The 22,267-nt window shown below is 42.1% G+C and overlaps 1 protein-coding gene across 15 annotated transcripts in view; it reads right to left on the bottom strand.

Moving 5' to 3' along the window:
- The window catches only part of prom1a (prominin 1a), a 99,608-nt gene that overhangs the window by 17,508 nt on the left and 59,833 nt on the right, over positions 1 to 22,267 (bottom strand). For all 15 annotated transcript variants that reach the window (XR_007182822.1, XR_007182827.1, XR_007182824.1 and 12 more), the window contains 6 exons: positions 6,046 to 6,166; positions 4,512 to 4,575; positions 4,348 to 4,437; positions 3,600 to 3,817; positions 3,432 to 3,506; positions 2,941 to 3,004 (listed from right to left, as the gene is read on the bottom strand). Coding sequence is in view for 7 of the 15 variants with exons in the window: in XM_048177118.1 (XP_048033075.1) it covers positions 2,941 to 3,004; positions 3,432 to 3,506; positions 3,600 to 3,817; positions 4,348 to 4,437; positions 4,512 to 4,575; positions 6,046 to 6,166 (632 nt within the window). In the remaining 8 variants the exon portion in view is untranslated. The remainder of the gene's footprint in view (positions 1 to 2,940; positions 3,005 to 3,431; positions 3,507 to 3,599; positions 3,818 to 4,347; positions 4,438 to 4,511; positions 4,576 to 6,045; positions 6,167 to 22,267) is intronic.

The raw sequence follows: 22,267 nt of genomic DNA on the forward strand, positions 1-22,267 counted from the left end.
ATTTAGTGATTTCATTATTTTTATTTGTCAAGTGCTTTTCATATTCTATGCTATTTTCAGAAAATTACGTTTTATTGTCTGTGCCTGGGTGAGCAAACCAAAGGTCACGGTAGCAAGGAACAAAACTTTAGAAGATGTTTAGCTGGTGAAGCCCATCCTCCTCAGGCTTTACAATGAATGAACATATGATAAACATTATCTAGGTACATATTATTTGTTATACAAGTCATTGTGTTTATTAAATCAAATTATTCATTTTTTCACTGTTAGTAATGTTTAAATGGTAATATTTTACAATAAGTTTTAATTTGCCAACAAATTGTTCTACTATACTACTGTAGATTTAACTATTGTTAAAACATTTTGGGTCAGGTTTTGAAAGAAGTCTCACCAAGTTGTCTTTTATTTGCTCAAAAATACAGTAAAAAAGGTAACTTTGTGAAATATTATTACAATTTAGTTGTTTTATATATTCATATATCCTAAAATGTAATTTATTCCTGTGATGCAAAGCTGAATTTTCAGCATCATTATTTCGGTCATTATTTCATTCTAATATGCTGATTTGATGATTGAGAAACATCTTATTATCATCAATGTTAAAAACAAATATGCTGCTTAAAGGTGCCCTAAATTCAAAAATTTAATTTACCTCGGCATAGTTAAATAACAAGAGTTCAGTACATGGAAATGACATACAGTGAGTCTCAAACTCCATTGTTTCCTCCTTCTTATGTAAATCTCATTTGTTTAAAAGACCTCTGAAGAACAGGCGAATCTCAACATAACACCGACTGTTATGTAACAGTCGGGGTGTACGCCCCCAATATTTGCATATGCCAGCCCATGATCGAGGCATTAAACAAGGGCAGCCAGTATTAATGTCTGGATCTGTGCACGGCTGAATCATCAGACTAGGTAAGCAAGCAAGGACAATAGCATAAAATGGCAGATGGAGCAATAATAACTGACATGATCCATGATATTTTTAGTGATATTTGTAAATTGTCTTTCTAAATGTTTCGTTAGCATGTTGCTAATGTACTGTTAAATGTGGTTAAAGTTACCATCGTTTCTTACTGTATTCACAGAGACAAGAGCCGTCGCTATTTTCATTTTTAAACACTTGCAGTCTGTATAATTCATAAACACAACTTCATTCTTTATAAATCTCTCCAACAGTGTAGCATTAGCCGTTAGCCACGGAGCACAGCCTCAAACTCATTCAGAATCAAATGTAAACATCAAAATAAACACTGTACTTACGCGATTAGACATGCTGCATGACGAACACTTTGTAAAGATCCATTTTGAGGATTATATTAGCTGTTTGAACTTTTTTTATGTTGTTTAAGGCAAGTGCGAGCTCTTGGGGCGTGGAGCACGAGAATTAAAGGGCCACACACCCTGAATCGGCTCATTTCTAATTATGCCCCAAAATAGGCAGTTAAAAAAATGAATAAAAAAAAATCTATGGGGTATTTTGAGCTGAAACTTCACAGACACATTCAGGGGACACCTTAGACTTATATTACATCTTTTAAAAAAAAGTTCTAGGGCACCTTTAATATTTTTGTGGAAACCATTTTTTGATGAATAGAAAGTTCAAAAGAACAGCATTTATTTGAAATAGAAATCTTTCGTAACATTATAAATGTTTTTACTGTCACGTATGAGAAGTGTATTGCATTCTTGTGTAACCCCTCTGGTACTCACCTCATTCTGACTGGGACACGAACGTCTACGGCATGGGAGCTAACAATGACTCTAAAGACAGAAGTCACTAGCATCTCTCGCTAGTGCACCTCTTAAGATCAGGGGAGTGAGGTTTACCTGCACAGCTCTCACTAGGGGCCTTTGTTACACTTGCAGAATAAAAGTATTAATTTCTTTAAAAAAGATTTGGACAAATAGTGTACCACGTTAACTTGTAAAAATGTATTTTAGAAATTAACATTAACCTAGATTAATAAATGGTATAAAAGTACGCTTCTATGTTAGTTCATGTTAGCTATTGCATACAGCTAACATACAGGAACACATTGTAAAGTGTTTAATGTCCCCTGTAGTCTATAATTTTATCCCTTAAAACTCATCTTTGATCACCAAAAGGACATATTTAAACATTTTTTTCCTGTGAAAAAAAATTCTTCAGGCCCTAAAATAGCTTGAATGTAACTCTACACCCTTGCTTCATTTAGTATATGTGGATCAATGAATATGCTAATTAGCCCCGCCTCCACTCACTCGCACAAGCTCAGAGATCCACTCGGTCAACTTACTGAGGTAAACGCTGCACAACGGTATTGCTTATTATTATTGCTAAATTAATATGATTAGCCTTTTGTTTGACTATGTTATCAAACAGCTGCTAATAATGTGTTGCTAATGTTACAAACCATGTTTCCGTTTGTGAGTCAGCGGTCTTCTAAATATCAGTATCCTTAGAAATGCTAGTTTGAACAACTTAGAACGTCAGTGGAGAAAGGCATATAGTTCATCATAAAATTGTAATATATATCATGAACCCGTTATATTGCTAAATCTACACGATTTTTCAAATCAACAGAAAAATATACTGGGATAACCTATGGGATATGCTAAAGACGTGATTGGTTACAAAGTAGTTTGTGACGTCAGAAACACCAGTGATTTCAAACCGTGTTTTTGAATCACTTCTTTATATCACTGCAGTTTTAAAGAGAAAATACTCTGCAATGGTGTTGACTTATGAATTTGCACATGGTTTGTCTTAGCATATTAAAAACACCACATAGACATATAAACAACATTAAAAACTGGATTTTCACCACAGGGGGACTTTAAGTTTAGAAAAGTTAAAAGTATACAAATAATTTTACAAATTACTGAAAGGAGATTCTGTATGGGCAGTTCAATCTAATATCTGAATTCTAATCTGCATTTCATCTCTGAACTCACCTTCAACGATATTTCGGGTTTGATCTGTTACCATGGTGGGAGTGTCATTGAATGATGTAAACCCCTGTAAGACACAGATGAAAAGGTCAGAGTAAGCAAAGCAGATCATTCAAAACCAACAGGAAATCAAAACTGCCCTTATTTATTTTTATATACCTTCCTAGTCTTGCTGTAAACAATACAAAAAATGTGTTTGTAATTTTGTACTTCATTCCTGTGATGCAAAGCTGAATTTAAACATCAGCACTCCAGTCTTCAGTGTCACATGATCCTTCAGAAATCATTCTAATATGCTGATTTGGTGCTCAAGAAACATTTCTTAAAGTTAAAAAGGACAGCCTTTTTTGAAAGCAATATCTTTTCTAACATTATAAAACTTTTGAATAAAATGCAATTTTTGTCTCTTGTTTAATACCCTATTCTACTCTGAAATGAAATACTTTCTGTACTGAATACATGCAAACACCTCATGTGAAATTCGGAAAAAGCACCTTTTCCACAATCTGGCCGAGATCCGTCTTCAGAACTTCATTCACTTTGTCTAACTGTTCAGTCACATCAGACAACTAAAAAAACAAAAAACAAAACAGCCATGCGTTTCAGTTTTCTGCTTATTTTCTACACTGTGTTGGAAGAAAAGAGAGAAATCATTTTCATACCGATGAGTAGTTGGCTGCAATTTCTAGCCTGGGAAGGGTGCTAAGTATGTTGCGACAAATCTCAGACGGGCATACGTCTTTGTAGAGAGGATCGGTAAGGACGTTGCTAAGGCTGTTGCGCACCAGGCTGAGGTTAGCCTGCAGTTTGGCTGTTCCTTCCTGCAAAGTCTCCAAGGTCAAACTCACGTTCTCTAGAGCATCCTTAGTGTCTCGCATTGCTAAGAGAGGGAACAAATGAGCAAACGAACACAAATGAACATTCAAAAACAGAGACTGCTCACATTAACCAAGGCACAGATAATTCTGAAGGACACAAAATCCACACATGCTTCTTTGATTTAATTATGCTATAATAAATATTATCCATTGAGGGTAGATGATATTGTCGTTTTTGTATCCTTCATTGTATTTCACAACCTTAATACACGAGATGGGTTCCATCAAAGAAGGATACAACAATACACATGGGAAAATAACTGCAAGGTTTTGTTGGGAAAGAAAAAGGAGTCAACTTTGTCACAGATAGAAGGTCACGGGAAGGACCAGTCAGGGTTTATTACTGTTTTACCTTTAATGGCTTTCTCCACTTTGACTGACAAATCAAAGACAAAACAGTGAAATAAGACACTACCAAAACCAACGTATTGTATATCAACATTAAATTCTCATGTGATATATGATATATTATGCTAAACAGTTTTCCCAGAAAAAGAAAGAAAGAAAATAAAAACAAAGGTGAGTGACGTACTTCCAGTCATGCTGAGAGCCGTGTTGAGGGCGGGCTGCACATCTTTTCCCAACTCCTCATGTATCCTTCCACCCAAGAGCAGACCTACATCTGAAGACCACAACATCAGTCCTCTCATCAGGAACACCTTCTATTCCACTAAAGAGGACCTGTAGCATACTTACTCTCCAGGTCATACAGCACATGCTGCTTCACGGTGCCATACTGAGAGATCAGGTAATCAATTTGCTGAGGAAGAGATGACACAGCAATATATTTAGCTGCACTCGCCAATACTAAAACATCTACTAAAATGGATACTTTTGGTCAACTGCAGCATTATTCATTCAAAAATGTACATATAATGATCTCTAAACTGTCCAGTTGACTTCCATCTATCCATCCATCATCAATTTAGCTATCCATCCATCCATCCATCATCAATTTAGCTATCCATCCATCCATCCATCCATCCATCATCAATTTAGCTATCCATCCATCCATCCATCCATCCATCATCAATTTAGCTATCCATCATCCATCCATCCATCCATCCATCCATCCATCCATCCATCCATCCACCCACCCACCTATCCATCTATCATCAATTTAGCTATCCATCCATCCATCCATCCATCCATCCATCCTCAATTTAGCTATCCATCCTCAATTTAGCTATCCATCCATCCATCCATCCATCCATCCATCATCATCAATTAAGCCATCCATCCATCCATCCATCCATCCATCCATCCATCCATCCATCCATCCATCCATCATCCTCCATCCATCCATCTATCAATCAATCAATCAATCAATCAATCAATCAATCATCCATTTAGCTATCCATCCATCTATCAATCTACCATTAATTTAGCCATCCATCCATCATCGATTTAGCCATCCATCTATCCATCCATCCATCCATCCATCCATCCATCCATCCATCCATCCAACTATCCATCATCCTCCATCCATCCATCAATCCATCAATCAATCAATCAATCAATCAATCAATCATCCATTTAGCTATCCATCCATCATCCATCCATCCATCAATTTAGCCATCCATCCATCCATCCATCATCAATTTAGCTATCCATCCATCCATCCATCAGCAATATAGCTCGCCATCCATCATCTTCAATTTAACTATCCATCCATCCATCCATTCATCCATCAATTTAGCTATCCATCCATCCATCCATCCATCCATCCATCCATCAATTTAGCTATCCATCCATCCATCCATCCATCCATCCATCCATCCATCCATCCATCAATTTAGCTATCTATCATCCATCCATCATCAATTTAGCCATCCATCCATCCATCCATCCATCCATCAATTTAGCTATCTATCATCCATCCATCATCAATTTAGCCATCCATCCATCCATCCATCCATCTAGCTATCCATCCATCCATCCATCATCAATATAGATATCCATCCATCCATCATTAATTTAGCTATCCATCCATCCATAAATTTAGCTATCTATCATCCATCCATCCATCATCAATTTAGCCATTCATCCATCCATCTAGCTATCCATCCATCCATCCATCCATCTAGCTATCCATCCATCCATCCATCCATCCATCCATCCATCCATCCATCCATCCATCCATCCATCCATCCATCCATCCATCCATCCATCCATCCATCCATCTCTTAACAGTATAATAGTGTATGTTGGTTATGGTTGTATTACTCACTGCAGGGGTCTGATTGGCGAAGGTGTGCAGGTCTCTTAGGTTACTCTTCACCAGCCTTCTCATGCTCTTCAGCTGAGAACTCAGGTTCTGATTGGCTGCATATGCACAAAGGACCCCTGCCCTGATGATTAAAACAACACAAACTAAATCAGACCAGAAAAGCAAAAATGGGACCATATGTAATAGAACATGTTCACCTCAATGTGTATGGTTGTTTATGGCCGTGACGGTAAGATAACCAAAAGCTACTCTCTGGAATGCCAGTAGGGGGCAGCACTACAGCACAATTACAAGATGCATATTCCTCACAGCTGGGCTCTTCTGGTAGCATACTTTAATTGCCTCGCTTTGGGAATGTTATCTTACTCTTGCATAGTTTTATTGAGAACTGAGAGGCAACATCATACGGCTGCAGGTCTATACAGGAAGACAGCACTTTTGTTATGCAACTCGGTGAATAAATCCAGAGGAACCTTCATCTGACACAGTTGGCAAAGCACTTCAAACAAACCAGGGTGATTGTGAGCTCTTATTAATTAGACTGAGAGACACTTCAAGGAAAAACTAGCCCTGTATTAGTACCTATTCATGATTAACACATCCTAAGTGGGCTGTCTTCTTTTTGTGCGCTCATGGCTACTGTGGGAGCTGCTGAACATTGGCAGCACTGTCTTCTATCATGCTACGCTTTCACTGCAGGCTGGGACAAAAGCCATGATTGACAACATGATTGATATGCAACAATAGCGCAAACAGGAAGGCTTTTTGTGATGTTGCATCCAAATGTGTGAATCACTCTGTTGGTTTTGTGCATAAATGTAATTGTAACCATACAAAGATGAATCTGTGGGTGCTGCTGTATATGAAGAGTATCAATGCTTCAACACACTCCCGCAGGATGCAAAACTCTTCACACTGTGGAACACAACAGCAGTCCATGTGGGCTAAAATGTGGATCATTTATCATTACTTTGGCATGAAATGCATTGAATGATTACATCTTTCAAATTACATAAATACTTTTCTCACTTAGACACAAACACAGCCAAAACTCTAACTCTACATCAATTAGATGTAGTTGAACACTTACACAGGTGTTAGACTTTCAGTTTCATTACTATCTATACAAAAGGGGCATAAATAATTTTGTACTGTAATTTAAACATGGACCATGTTACATAAACTGCAGTGAATTCTAAACAGTACAGTGTCATTCTTGTTTTGTAAAGAAATTGTACAAAAGAAAATATGAGTTTTTAGTGTTGCTTAATGAGTAACAAAGTGTGTTTGTTGGGTGAAAAACGTTGCCAGTGTTATGGAAGAATGAGTTGATCTGAGACATTTATGAAGTGTTTTGGTAGTTTTACTGCATTCTGAATGTGAAATTAACTGTTGTGCCAAGTTGGTTAGGAGAACTATGTGAAGAGTTTTGAAAAAGTGACCTAAAGTATTGATAAATGTGTAGAGATTGTAAAAGAACTGTAAATTGAATTAGCCACATGCCCTACAGGATGCTGAACTGCATAGAGAAAAGAAATTCAATAGACATACAACATTAACTCTCAAATGACAAATTTGGAAAGATTTATCTGAAATATGTTTTCAGTATGTCAAAATAGATTTTAATTTTTGATTATTTTATTTTACAAAACTCCATTGTTTTCTGGTAACTTTATAAATAAGTACTGCCCTCAATTAATGTACATTTAAAATTTAAATAAGTAATATGCACAATGGGTAATACATTCTGAAAAATACTATTTAAATTATTTGAATTTTATTGTGATTCTGATTTCTTAAATTCAAATTCAATTCTGCATCCTGTTTGCTACCTTAATTCATATTTAATTACAGTTTAAAATCTGAAATAAAATCTGAAATAGAGCAAATAACAAACTGGCCAAATTTTAATATGTAAAATCAATCACATGTGATGAAATGTTGTGCTTTATATGCAGACAGGGGGCATTGCAGAATGGTCTCAGGGCAAGAACCAGACCACAGACTGATAGAGAATCAAAATGGTTGGCTGGCTACAAAGCATCATTGTTTTCCTCTTTCTCACCCCCTTATTCCCCTTGTCCTCCTCTCTCTGTCTTCACTGTGTGTTGGTAAGCTGCTATCTGCTCTGCTCCGTAAGGTCAGGGAAAACATAGCAGGCAATGAACAAAGAGGCTTTGAAGATGGCGAAATGCATTCCACACAGAGGGCATTGAGATGGCCTAAAACTCTGCAGGGAACCTCATATGAACCAGCAAAGATAAGACTGTTTTTTAAGCCAAAAAAAAGGACACCAAATAACCAAATATTTTTTCATATAATTCATACATTTATGTACACCAAAGCATCCATAAAAAAAAAAAATCACAGCAAAAAAAACGTTTCATATAGTAAGTAATAGTATAGTATAGTAAGTGCAACAGCAAAGAGCTCGTTTACATTTTAGACAAGTCAAGTTGCAATACTGAACAGGACCACATGGAGATGCCAAAAAAACCCCGTCCTAAACAGCCGCCTTGACCTGCATATGTACTAAAGTACACAGCAACATACACAGGACAAATCCAAACATTATCCTGAATGTGTGTGAAAACAACGTGAATGTAAATGTATCTGTGCATAAATACAATGTGCGATCAGTGCGTCGAGAGCGCTCATGCATGATTTATTTGCCCATCAATATAACAGACTCACGCGTGCTTACTGTACGACTCCTGTACGTCACCGCAATCATCTTTACTTTGATTGCAATCCTCATCCATCAAAACTTTCATAGAAAGTTGAAGAAGCTGGTTTGCTTTATCCAACTGAGTAACATAGTTTTCATATCATTTGGCCATACAGCGGTGGGATGTTTCGACATTCCATTCAGACAGGAACAGTGCCATGCGGGAGTGGTCGCGCTCTTCAGATACAATGACAGAATATGACAGAGAGTTTGTGTTTTAAAGCGAAACAGACGCTAGAATGAATAATTCTCTCTGCCATCTCTGATATAATCAGCATGGACTTTAAGATCATCTAACTGCGTGACGTAAATTATGCGTTAAATTATTTTAACACTGTAAGGATTTTCAACGTTAAGGTTGACAGCCCTAATATATATATATATATATATATATATATATATATATATATATATATATATATATACACACACACACACAGTGTGAAAAAGTGTTTGCCCCCTTCCTGATTGTTTTATTTTGTTGCATGTTTGTCACACTTTAATGTTTTAGATCATCAAACAAATTGAAATATTAATCAAAGATTATCACACCTGAGTTCAGTTTCTCTAGCCACACCCAGGCCTGATTACTGCCACACCTGTTCGCAATCAAGAAATCACTTAAATAGGACCTGCCTGACAAAGTGAAGTAGACCAAAAGATCCTCAAAAGCTACACATCATGTTGAGATCCAAAGAAATTCAGGAACAAGTGAGAAAGAAAGTAATTGAGATCTATCAGTTTGGAAAAGGTTATAAAGCCATTTCTAAAGCTTTGGGACTCCAGCGAACCACAGTGAGATCCATTATCCACAAACCTGCACACTGGTGACGAAAGAAGTTCTGTCATATGTTATTTATTTACTTTTCCTGCTGTTTTAGGTTTTTGCCATAGTATCGTTTAAGTATCGGTATCTTGATATTTAAGTTGGGTATCGTATCGAAGTCAAAATTTTGGTATTGTGACAACACTACTTTAAAGTGTGACAAACATGCAAAAAAATAAAAAAATCAGGAAGGGGGCAAACACTTATTCACACCACCGTATATATATGCACGCCGACAATAAGTGACAACAAGTACAGATAGACAGTACCAAAAAAGTTAAAGTATTTTCCACACTGTCAAACTGTGTACTACACATATACACCTTTACCAATACATATTCCTCTTGCATTTCTTCATTCATTTCTTCCTTTAAAAACTGCTCTGAGCTCACTTTGGCACCATGGTGAAAATAGGCTTTATAACTGGTTGGTTCAGTGCACTGAAGAATGTCTCCATAGACTAATGGAGGCAGGAATCGCGTTACTGCCACAATGATCGCTGTATTCATTCAGACTGGACCCTGGGGCAGGTCCCACAGCATCCCTGTCTATAAATGCCTCTTTGGGGGTTTGAGGAGCAGGGTGGGGGTGAGAACCTCCTTGACTGCCTCTTTAAACAGAAGATGACCCACCGGGTTTAATTTCGCCCTTCCATGAAGGCGTTCCAGGTCTACCTGTTGGTTCCTCAGTGCTCAACAGACCTGTAATGTGATCGGCCCACCGCAACAACACAGCCAAGCTACTGACCCAGACAAAGACAGCCACTGTCGACTGGAAAATGAGGGTCAGTCATTTACTTTTGGAAGGCTGGATGGAATGGATGTTTTTAACTACTTTCCAATGTACTGAACTACTGTACCATGACTGCTAAATAAAACACATGCACTAACAATCAAAAGTTTGGACACATTCATTATTTGTTAACGGTAGTTTCGTGCTTACATATACATTTCTTTACAAAACTATAATTTCAATTAAACATCTGGAAATGGATGAATTGCACTGGATAAACAGGCAACAAGTGTATGTCCAGAATACATGGGAACCTCTTTAGTGATTGAAAAGCATCTTCAGGTGCACCTGACGAAATCTGAAGACGCTAAAATGCAAGATTGGTTTGATTTGTTCATTAATTTTTGATTAATTTACACACTTCTATGTGCCAATAATGCAATGATAGAATGGTATATATTATAAATATATTACATTTTAGTTTTATTCCATCAAAAATTGAAATGAAATTTTTTTTAAAGGTTTCCACAAGTTTTAAGATGAATATGTTTGTGGAAATGGAAGCGGCAAGCCTCATGTGTGCAGTGAAAGTAGGCCAGATTGGGCGGGTAATTGAAGTGTGAGACAATCATTTCTCTTTTCCATTCATGTGTAGGACAGAAGGAGGACACATGATTAACCACACAAACAAAGGCATTCTCTCTCCATTCTGTGCCACCAAAATACTGTGGGCGTTTTTCTTTGAGCAGAATATTACAGCTAAAATACTCATGATAGTAACTGACAGAAGAAACTCTCTACAATGACTGATTTTCATTTGTATTTGGTGGACTGATGACGGTAATAGCTGATGATGCGTCTATTTAAAGGCTGCTTTACAACACAAATCGCAACTCTGCAAATACACTGATGAAAGACAACTGTACAGCTATGTGCCAAGGAGAGTTGTACCACCATATGATGACTGAAAACACACACACACACACACACCAGAAAGAGCCTTACGCAGAGTCACATCAGGACATATTGTCATCGTAACCATGGTTTCTCTCTTACGCAGACACATTCACACATTTTGCTAACTAGATATAGACAATCCTCAGGCACTAGCCACCTTAAATCAGAGTTTCTAAAATGTATTTATACCAGGGACCCCTTTCATAACTCCAAACTATTCGAGGACCTCACAATAAGTCAGTGTGATTTCAATTTCCCAATTTCCAAATTCTAAGTATCACACTAGTCAAAATCCTGAGGAGAGGTCCACCAGTCGCTGTTACTATAGAAACTGCGATGTCATGAAATCAGGCTCCCCACACTCTCAACTTTGCAGCCCTGTGTTTTTGAGATTTTTGAGAAATGTATTTTAAGATTTTGCAGTATATTATATGACAGCAGTATATTATATTATATTATATGACAGCTCATGACTTAAAATCTGCAGTTATAGTATATCTTCATTGCTCATCTACTGTAGCTCTATATCACTGATACTATATTCCTCAAAGAGCAAGGGTTAGGATGCCAAATTTCACAAACATTGCCCTAAATTACCGTAAAACCATATATATAAAACTTGCATATATATAATACATAATCAAACATTATTTCTACACAATACCAAAAGCAAAACGTCAGATAAAAGAGACAAAATTTGTAATATATATATATATATATATATATATATATATATATATATATATATATATATATATATATATATATATATATATATATATATATATATATATATATATATACCAAAAGCAAAACGTCAGATAAAAGAGACAAAATTTTTTATATATATATATATATATATATATATATATATATATATATATATATATATATATTACAAATTTTGTCTCTTTTATCTGACGTTTTGCTTTTGGTATTGTGTAGAAATAATGTTTTTTTTAAATATAACAGTATTTTGTATATATGTGTGTGTGTATATATATATATATATATATATATATATATATATATATATATATATACACACACACATATATACAAAATACTGTTCAAAAGTTTGGGATTAGCAATTTTTTTAAAGAAAATTTTCAGCAAGGACGCATTAAACTGTTCAAAAGAGATAAATGCTGCACTTTTGAACCTTCTATTCATCAAAGAATCATCACAGTTTCCATAAAAATGCCAACATTGATAATTATAAGAAATATTTCTTGACCAGAAAGAGCCTGACCTGTTACCACAACTTAAATAAATGCATGGTTGCAATTTACAAATTCTAATTTAAGTTGCAAACATTATTTTGTAGAGTTCTGTTGACATAATAATGTTGATCATTACATTAACTTCATATCATCTGTAATTTAAACTCAAATTTCTGTGTTAATTGGCTTTTTTTTTTTTTTTTTTTTTTTTTAAATTAGGTTGTAGTAACTTAACAAAATTGTCTTGATAACTTCAGAAATTAGGCAGTGGATTTCTAGTTCCCAGCATGCTTTGCATAGGACTGGATAAGGAGAATAAATGTTGAAAGTGTTAATTTATTTGTTTTTAGTGAAGGGAAAAACCTGTTAGTGTTTAATGCTGTTATGTTTGACATTTAAAAGAGTTTCTGTAATGTTGAAGTTTTTGTGGTAACCACTGTGCTGAAGAGCAGAAACATGAAGGTAAACACTACATTGACTCTATAAGCAATGACTGCACTAATGCCAGTGACAAGTAATATCTTACTTGCTCATTTAATATACATTAAATAATTTATATTAGAATGTGCTATGATAGCTGCCGATTTGAACTGAAATAGATAAGATTAATAAGTTCCAGGGCAACAACTCTAGTAGTTGGATCGACTTTTTTTGAGAAATCAACTTAAAAATGTGTTTTTGCTACAAATTAAGTTCCTCTAACTCAATGTAGCTTGTTGGTTGAACGTAAATTCACTCAAAGTTGTCATAAAAAAAAAAAAAATGATGCAAACTGTTGTGTTTTTTTTAAAGTATAGAATGATTTCTGAAGGATCATGTGACACTGAAGACTGGAGTACTGATTTTTTTTGCCATCACAGGAATAAAGTATATTCAAATAGAAAACAGTTATTTTAAATAGTGATCATTTATCACAGTATTTGTAACAGTTAATCTGGTTTTGGTTCTGTGTATTTCAGTTCTGTGTCTGTGTTTTCAGTCATTTTCCTGTGCTGCTCAGTTCCCATTCAGTCGGTCACGTTCGACGTACGTCGGACAGACCGACGAATAGGAATCTCGCCAGAGAGGCCAATCTACTTCGAGTGTAACTAAACGAGCCAATGCACATTGGCATGCAATCATATGCATCAGCTGCTTGCCCCGCAGCGCGGGTATATAATGAGCAGCAGGTGCGTTGCATCTTCAGCTTTTCGCTTCGGAGCCAAACTTCTGCAACAAGCTGAAGAAAACTACTGGAAGCACGAGTGTGAACGAGCCAGCTCTTCGAGACGTCTCTTGGTTGCGGTGCAGGCGGACAGCGCAGCAGCGGGGCCGATTTCTCCTTTGTTTTTCCTTTTTGCCTTTTTATTTGAGCAAAGAAGCTGTAGTCAGCGTGAAGGCCGTTCTCTCGGCTGGTGAAACGGTGCGCCTAGAGCGCTAAAAAGCTGTTATTACAGCTGGTAAGAGAGCGCCTTCAAGGAGAGTGCACACGACAGGCTGCACATTTCCCTGTCTGTGCTGCAGCGGCCTTTCCCCTGCGTGCTTCAGCACCTAAAAGAGTCAGTCCTTGAAAGAGCTTACACGAGTAGTTCGCGTCTTTTTAAAGATGTCGTTCTACTTGTGTGTTTCTGGATGCGGTCGTTACCTGGCGCCTCGGGATGGTCACCAACGCTGTATCGCGTGCTTGGGCTTAAGGCACGCTGAGGCGGCGTTTGTGGACGAGTCATGTACCCATTGTGGGAAGATGACCGTCGCGGAGTTGCGGTCGAGACTCCACTTTCTGCAAAGGGGTGGAGTCCCGGTCCCGGCGCCTCGTTCCAATCCTCCTCAGAGGGTTGCTTCGGGCGGTGGGACCGGTGACTTGAGGATTACGGTGAGCGCGTTTCCTTCGGGGAACCAACCCCCTAGGAACCCTCACCCCTCTTGCGCTCCGCAGCCAGTAGAGCTGCCTGGGGAGCGCGGTGGACCACCCCAGAGGTGTGTACCATCCGTATCCTTCGGAGCTCCCCAAGACGACCGGATGTCGATCGCTGCATCGGAGGGTGAGCCTGACGCTTCTGGGGATGAGGATTCGGTGCAGTTGCCCCCTTCGGGTGTGGTTTCTGTGCCCGATTCGGACCCGGAAATGATGGCTATGCTTTCCCGGGCCGCCAACAGGGTCGGGCTCGTGTGGAATCCTCCACCGTGTCCCGAGCCCTCGAGGTTGGATGATTGGTATCTCGGGGTGGCAAGGGCTGGTTCTCAGCCCCCCACCCCAGTGCCTTTCTTCCCGGAAGTGCATGAAGAGCTCACTGGCACGTGGACGGCACCTTTTACTGCCCGAAGCCGTGTCGGTGGGTCCTCCTCCCTCACCACCCTTGATGGTGGAGCGGCTAAGGGTTATACGCGCATACCCCCTGTGGAACGGGCCGTTGCTATGCAACTGTGCCCTAACTCCACCTGGCGGGGGGAGCCGTCTCTCCCTTCCCGGGCCTGTAAGTACTCGTCGGATCTTACCGGCAAGGCTTATCAGGCCTGTGGGGAAGCCGCTTCCGCCTTACACGCTATGGCGTTGTTGCAGGTCCATCAGGCCAAGGCACTGAAGGACCTGCACGAGGGTGGTCATGATCCGCAAGTTCTGCAAGAACTTCGTGCCGCGACGGACCTCGCGCTTCGTGCGACGAAGGTTACGGCGCGGTCAGTGGGTCGTGCGATGTCCACTTTGGTGGTCCAGGAACGCCATCTCTGGCTGTGTCTCGCGGACATGAGGGATACCGACAAAGTCAGGTTTCTTAATTCCCCCGTGTCCCAGACCGGCCTTTTCGGCGACGCGGTTGAGAACTTTGCCCAACAGTTCTCGGCTGTACAAAAGCAGTCTGAGGCCATCAGCCACATCCTGCTGAGGCGGTCAGCTGCTGCACCTCCACCGCCGGCGGCACCTCAGACTGCCCGTCGCCGAGGGCGCCCCCCTGCAGCCGCCCCCGCTCCCACGCCCCAGCAGCAGCAGCCTCCATCCAAGCGGCGTCGTGGAGCCGGTCGCGGGCGGGGTGCCCAGCCCGTCCAGCCACCCCCTAAGAAGAAGGGTGGCAAGGCCAAGTCCAAGCGGCCCTAGGACAGGCGACCCGGAGATGGATGGGACTGCTCTTCAGGAGGTGGTGACCGCACCGCTCCTTCCCCCGGAGGAGGGCCGGGTGGAGAATCTTTTGTTTCCCCTTTTTGTTCCGCCGCTGGCTCAACGGGGGAAGAAACCCAAAATTTTCAATAAAAGAGCAGTTTCCTCTATCTCCGGGTCCGAAGAGGGCTCGGAGAGCAGTGGGAGGGCTAGAACCTCACCACTCTCATCCACCTCTTCTGTCGCCAGCGGACAGCAGCGAGCAGCAGGTAGGCAAAACCTCGACTGCTCCCTCTGTCCACCCGTGGAAGCAGGTAAGTGTTGCACAGCACACTGTGACCCCGCTTCGGGCCGCCTCACACAGAGAGCCCCCCGGGCCGCGTCCCTGCGTTCCACCTCGCTGCCCCGCGGCGGGTACGCCGGTGGTCCCCTTGGTGCCGCTTGTACGGTCTCTGAGAGCCTGGCTAGCGCTCCCCAGTCCGTCTTGCTGGCTCCTTCGGACCATCAGGCTCGGCTATGCGATTCAGTTCGCCCGGCGTCCCCCCAAGTTCAGGGGCATCCTCTTCACTTCAGTGAAAGATGCCGATGCCCCTGTCTTGCGTGCGGAGATCGCAGTCCTACTGGCGAAGGACGCGATAGAGCCGGTCCCTCCAGCCGATTTGAGGTCAGGGTTCTACAGCCCCTACTTCATTGTACCCAAGAAAAGCGGCGGGTTACGACCGATCTTGGACCTGCGAGTTTTGAATCGGAGCCTCCACAAGCTACCGTTCAAAATGCTCACGCAGAAACGCATTTTCGAGTGCATCCGTCCCCGAGATTGGTTTGCAGCGATCGACCTGAAGGACGCGTACTTCCATGTTTCGATCCTTCCGCGACACATGCCATTCCTGAGATTCGCGTTCGAAGGTCGAGCATACCAGTACAGAGTCCTACCCTTCGGGCTGGCCCTGTCTCCCCGCGTCTTCACGAAAGTCGTGGAGGGAGCCCTTGTTCCCATGAGAGAACGGGGTGTTCGCATTCTCAACTATCTAGACGACTGGCTTATTCTAGCACAGTCTCGGGATCAGTTGTGCGAACACAGGGACTTGGTGCTCAGTCACCTCAGCCAGTTGGGGCTTCAGGTCAACTGGGAAAAGAGCAAACTCGCCCCAGTGCAGAGGATCTCTTTTCTCGGTATGGAGTTGGATTCGGTCGAACAGATAGCACGCCTCACAGAGGAACGTGCTCAGTCGGTGTTGAACTGCCTGAATACGTTCAACGGCAGGACAGCGGTCCCACTGAAGTTCTTTCAGAGGCTCCTGGGGCATATGGCGGCTGCAGCGGCTGTAACACCGCTCGGTCTGCTTCATATGAGACCGCTTCAGCACTGGCTTCACGGCCGAGTCCCGAGATGGGCGTGGCAACGCGGCACGTTCCGGGTGCCAGTCACTCAGGAGTGCCGCCTAACCTTCAGTCCGTGGTCGGACCCTTTGTTTCTTCGGGCAGGAGTGCCCCTAGAACAGGTGTCCCGGCATGCTGTGGTTTTCACAGATGCTTCTGCCACCGGCTGGGGTGCCACGTACAACGGGCATGCAGTCTCAGGGGTTTGGACGGGACCCCATCTGCATTGGCACATCAATTGCCTCGAGTTGCTGGCAGTACGCCTTGCTCTGAGCCGCCTCAAAGGCCTGCTTCAGGGCAAGCATGTACTGGTCCGTACGGACAACACTGCGACCGTTGCGTACATCAACCGTCAAGGTGGTCTACGCTCCCGTCGCATGTCGCAACTCGCCCGCCATCTCCTCCTCTGGAGTCGGAAGCATCTGAGGTCGCTTCGCGCCATTCATGTCCCCGGTGTGCTCAACCGTGTGGCCGACGAGCTATCACGAGCTGCGCTGCCAGGAGAGTGGCGACTCCACCCCCAGGTGGTTCAGCTGATCTGGAGAGAGTTCGGAGAGGCTCAGGTAGACCTGTTTGCCTCACCAGAAACCTCCCACTGCCAGTTGTTTTACTCTCTGACCGAGGGGACACTCGGGACAGATGCACTGGCTCACAGCTGGCCCCGGGGCCCGCGCAAATATGCGTTTCCCCCAGTGAGCCTACTTGCACACCCCCTGTGCAAAGTCAGGGAGGACGAGGAGCAGGTCTTGTTAGTTGCGCCTTACTGGCCCAACCGGACCTGGTTCCCAGAACTCTCACTCCTCGCGACAGCCCCTCCCTGGCCCATCCCTCTGAGGAAGGACCTCCTCTCTCAGAGACGGGGCACTCTTTGGCACCCGCGTCCAGACCTCTGGAAACTCCATGTCTGGTCCCTGGACGGGACGCGGAGGTTCTAGGTGACTTACCCCCTGAGGTACTTAACACCATCACTTCGGCACGTGCACTGTCTACGAGACGTGCTTACGCCTCGAAGTGGAACCTGTTCGTCGAGTGGTGTTCTTCTCGCCGAGAAGACCCCCGAAGATGCTCGATCGGAGTCGTGCTTTCCTTCTTGCAGCAAGGGTTGGAGCGTAGGCTGTCCCCCTCCACCCTCAAAGTCCATACTGCTGCCATATCCGCTTACCACGACCACATAGATGGCAAAACTGTTGGTCAGCACGACCTGGTCGTCAGGTTCCTTAGGGGGGCGAGACGGTTAAATCCTCCTCGTCCCCCCTCCATACCCTCTTGGGACCTCGCTCTGGTGCTAAGAGCACTTCAGATTGCTCCCTTTGAGCCTTTGCTGTCAGCAGACTTAAAGATTCTCTCTATGAAGACTTTGCTGCTGGTGGCATTGGCCTCCATCAAGAGGGTAGGGGACCTGCAGTCTTTTTCGGTCGACGAATCGTGCCTAGAGTTCGGGCCGGGTGACAGCCACGTGGTACTGAGACCCCGGCCTGGCTATGTGCCCAAGGTTCCTACCACTCCCTTCAGGGATCAGGTGGTGAGCCTGCAAGCGCTGCCCTCGGAGGAGGCAGACCCAGCCCTGGCTTTGCTCTGTCCAGTTCGCGCCTTACGACTGTACATAGACAGAACTCGAAGCTTCAGGACCTCAGACCAGCTCTTTGTCTGTTACGGAGGCCAGCAGAAGGGAAAGGCTGTCTCCAAGCAGAGGATGGCCCACTGGATAGTGGATGCCATCGCCCTGGCTTATCAAGCTCAGGGCGTGCCCTGCCCGCTCAGGTTGCATGCTCACTCCACGAGAGGTGTAGCATCCTCCTGGGCGCTGGCTTGTGGCGCCTCGCTAACAGACATTTGTAGAGCTGCGGGCTGGGCGACACCTAACACGTTCGCTAGATACTATAGCCTTCGTGTCGAGCCGGTCTCCTCCCGTGTTCTCGCCTCAGGTCAGAGGCACGGAGAGGCCCCGGCTTAGTGTCGGCTTGCTGCGCTACATGCGCGTTCTATTCTCCAGAGAGTCCCTTCGGGCAGACCCTGTTGAGTCCTCCGGTTACCCCTCGGCAGCCGACGTGGCGGAGCGTCTGGCGCCAGGCCTATACTCCGTTGGATCCTTGAGAACCGGATCTAGGCTGGGTTCCATATGTGTGACCCTACGGGGATCCCATATGGCTTTCCACGGCTGCTCCTAAACGAAGCCCGTGTCTTTCCCTCTGGGAGACCCATCTCTCACCGAGTGGAGTCACCCCAGTTCTTCCATATGTTGTACAACCTACAAGGTTAGTCCATATGTTCTTATCCATATAACTCCTTCGGGGAAGGATATGGCTTCCGCAGCGTTCCTTATCGCATGTAAGGCTACGCTTTCCCAGCGTTATCCAATTGTCGCACTGAGTGGGTTTTGGGAACAACAGTGATCGACCCTCTCTGCGTGAGCCTGGTCCCACCGTCCTTAGGCAAGGGGGTTCAGGTGGCTCACGACAGAGCGCTGGAAGAGGGCAGCTCCTGTGGCGCTTTGGTAGGGATTCCTATTCGTCGGTCTGTCCGACGTACGTCGAACGTGACCGACTGAATGGGAACGTCTCGGTTACATAGGTAACCCTCGTTCCCTGAAGGAGGGAACGGAGACGTACGTCCCGTCGCCACAGGCGTTGTCCTGCTGATGCTGCCGCCTGCTGGGTTCGGCTCCTCAGCGAAAACCTGAAGATGCAACGCACCTGCTGCTCATTATATACCCGCGCTGCGGGGCAAGCAGCTGATGCATATGATTGCATGCCAATGTGCATTGGCTCGTTTAGTTACACTCGAAGTAGATTGGCCTCTCTGGCGAGATTCCTATTCGTCGGTCTGTCCGACGTACGTCTCCGTTCCCTCCTTCAGGGAACGAGGGTTACCTATGTAACCGAGACGTTACCTTGGTTTATCTTTGTTTGATTAGGTTGATCAGGCATGCCTCATTTTCTTGATTAGTTTGCTTGTATATTTAAGCTGTGTTTCTTTCAGTTGATTGTCAGTTAACGTCATGTTATATTCAGTTGTTCTGATCCAGTTTTAGAGTCAAGTTTGTTTTGTTTCTAGTGCTTTGTTTTAATAAAGGACTGTCTACTGCTGCACCTAGATCCTTTCCTCACCTTTATTGCAACCGTCTGTGACAATATTACTGTTGTTATTGTATTTTTGATCAGATAAATTGTGAGCATAAGCGTCTTCTTTCAAAAATAATAAAAAAAATCTTACTGGCCCCAAACTCTTGAACAGTAGTGTGTTACATACAGTGAGGTAATACAAACCACTACTGAAAATGCTTCTATTTAGCATTTTTCTACTTTATTAATTCACTTCACTAAATCAGATGGGTGAAAAACGTTATAGAGGACTGACGTGAGATCTGTGGAAATGCATTTGCTGCAATCTGTAGAGTCTAATTAAGGCTAGAAAGCTGGACGCTCATGCTAACCGTCTCTACTCATACACAAGCTAAACAAAAATGTAAAAACACAAGCACTTACTGTATGTGGCACCTATGTGCCTACAATGATTAATTACCAAGACTGAATCAAGATATATCCATGCATCATAATATTTCAAGGATGACGAACTGAAAACAGCTAAACTGACAGTTAATAGCACAAATACTGTGTAAATGCAGCTTTTCTATGATTAAACGGGGGTGATTTAATGAATGAATGTGTGAGCATTGCACAGTCCAGCTGCACTATAGATGTCATGCGGGTTCATATGGTCTACTGTATTGAGTTTGACAGGCCGTCTCTGCAAGCTGAGCCCTGGGGTTGGCAGAGGAGCAGTGGCCCCCGTTGACCTTCAGTGCCCTGAGCATAACACTCCTTCTGAGTAGCAGCCGGGTTTCTGCTCTTACATCCAATCGCAGCTAAGAAACAGTCAGCTGAGCGAGTCCCTCACATATAGAGTGCCACAGGAATGAAAAATAATTGTAATATCTCAATAGTTAGATAGCAATGATGTTAAACTGAGAGCAAATGGAGACTTTTGCTTTAGATTTTCCTGAGATTGTCCTGCAGTAAGCTTATACATGTCTTCTGAAACTCTAAAGAAGATATCTAAACAATGTTTCCAACCGTGCCTTTAAAACCAAGAGATTTCAATGTCAAAATCAAATATTTCTCAACAAATAGTTCCAAAGAACAATTATCTGAGCCTTAGAGCTCTTTCTTTACATCAACAATTCTCATTTGTGTCTATTTTTAATTCCCCTAAGGAATTTAAGAGAAACATTTGAGGGAAAAAAGTTCTCCTAGGCTTTAAAAAACAAGCTATGAGCAATGAAATTTTCCTCTCTGTACATATGTGTGTGCGACTTTACATTTAGGACCACAGTTAAATATTATTTATTTTAATGAATGAATTTGCTAATATCCATGTCAATGCAAAATTTTAAATCCATGTTCTGTTAAACTATTGCTTTGAATTAGGACTGTTTAAATATCAATGCACATACAGAATTAAATAAATCTATAATAAAAATGGCATGCAAAAGCGTCAAAGTGTATTATTTTGTTTTAAAGGGCAGCCTTCCTCAGAATGAGGACACAAATTTATGTGAGCGGTCATTTGTAAATAATGGCAATTGCATCTATTTTTAGCTCAATGGCACATGGCAACTTATACATAGTAAGACAGAAAATATGAAATATATGTTTTCAACATTGACAATAACGAGAAATGTTTCTTGAGCAGCAAATCAGCATATTGGAATGATTTCTGAAGGATCATGGGACACTAAAGACTGGGGTAATGATGCTGAAAATTCTTCTTTGCCATCACAGAAATACATTACATTTTATTTTCAAAATATATTCAAATAATAATAAGAAAAAGAGTTATTTTAAACTGCAATAATATTTCTCAATATTACTGTTTTACTGTATTTTGGTTAAAAAATGCAGCCTTGGTGAGCATGAGAAACTTCTTTCAGAAACATGAAAAAAATCATATCAGCTTTACTAATTAGTCTCACAAATGAAATCAAATTATCTTTCACTAGCAGCCATCTGAATCATGCACGTTAAGCATGCAACAAATAGATAACCAAAAATGCAAGTAATACATGCCTCAAGCTGTTATTTTGCCTGACCATCACACCATTATGTTCATGACTGTGTTGACAGTGTCCCTAAGAAATGCTATTTTTCCCTTAAAAGTGAGATGCCACTAATGAGGAATTTTCTTGTCATAATTGGGTCACTTCTTTAATTATTCATCAAGCCTACATTATGCCCAATGTTTCAAGAGAAAACAGCAGAGCTCAGAAAAGTGGCCCAAGTTCAAACAATTACAATAAAATTTCAAAT

The sequence above is a fragment of the Megalobrama amblycephala genome, linkage group LG23, assembly GCF_018812025.1.
Source record: "Megalobrama amblycephala isolate DHTTF-2021 linkage group LG23, ASM1881202v1, whole genome shotgun sequence".
Classification (NCBI taxonomy): domain Eukaryota; kingdom Metazoa; phylum Chordata; class Actinopteri; order Cypriniformes; family Xenocyprididae; genus Megalobrama; species Megalobrama amblycephala.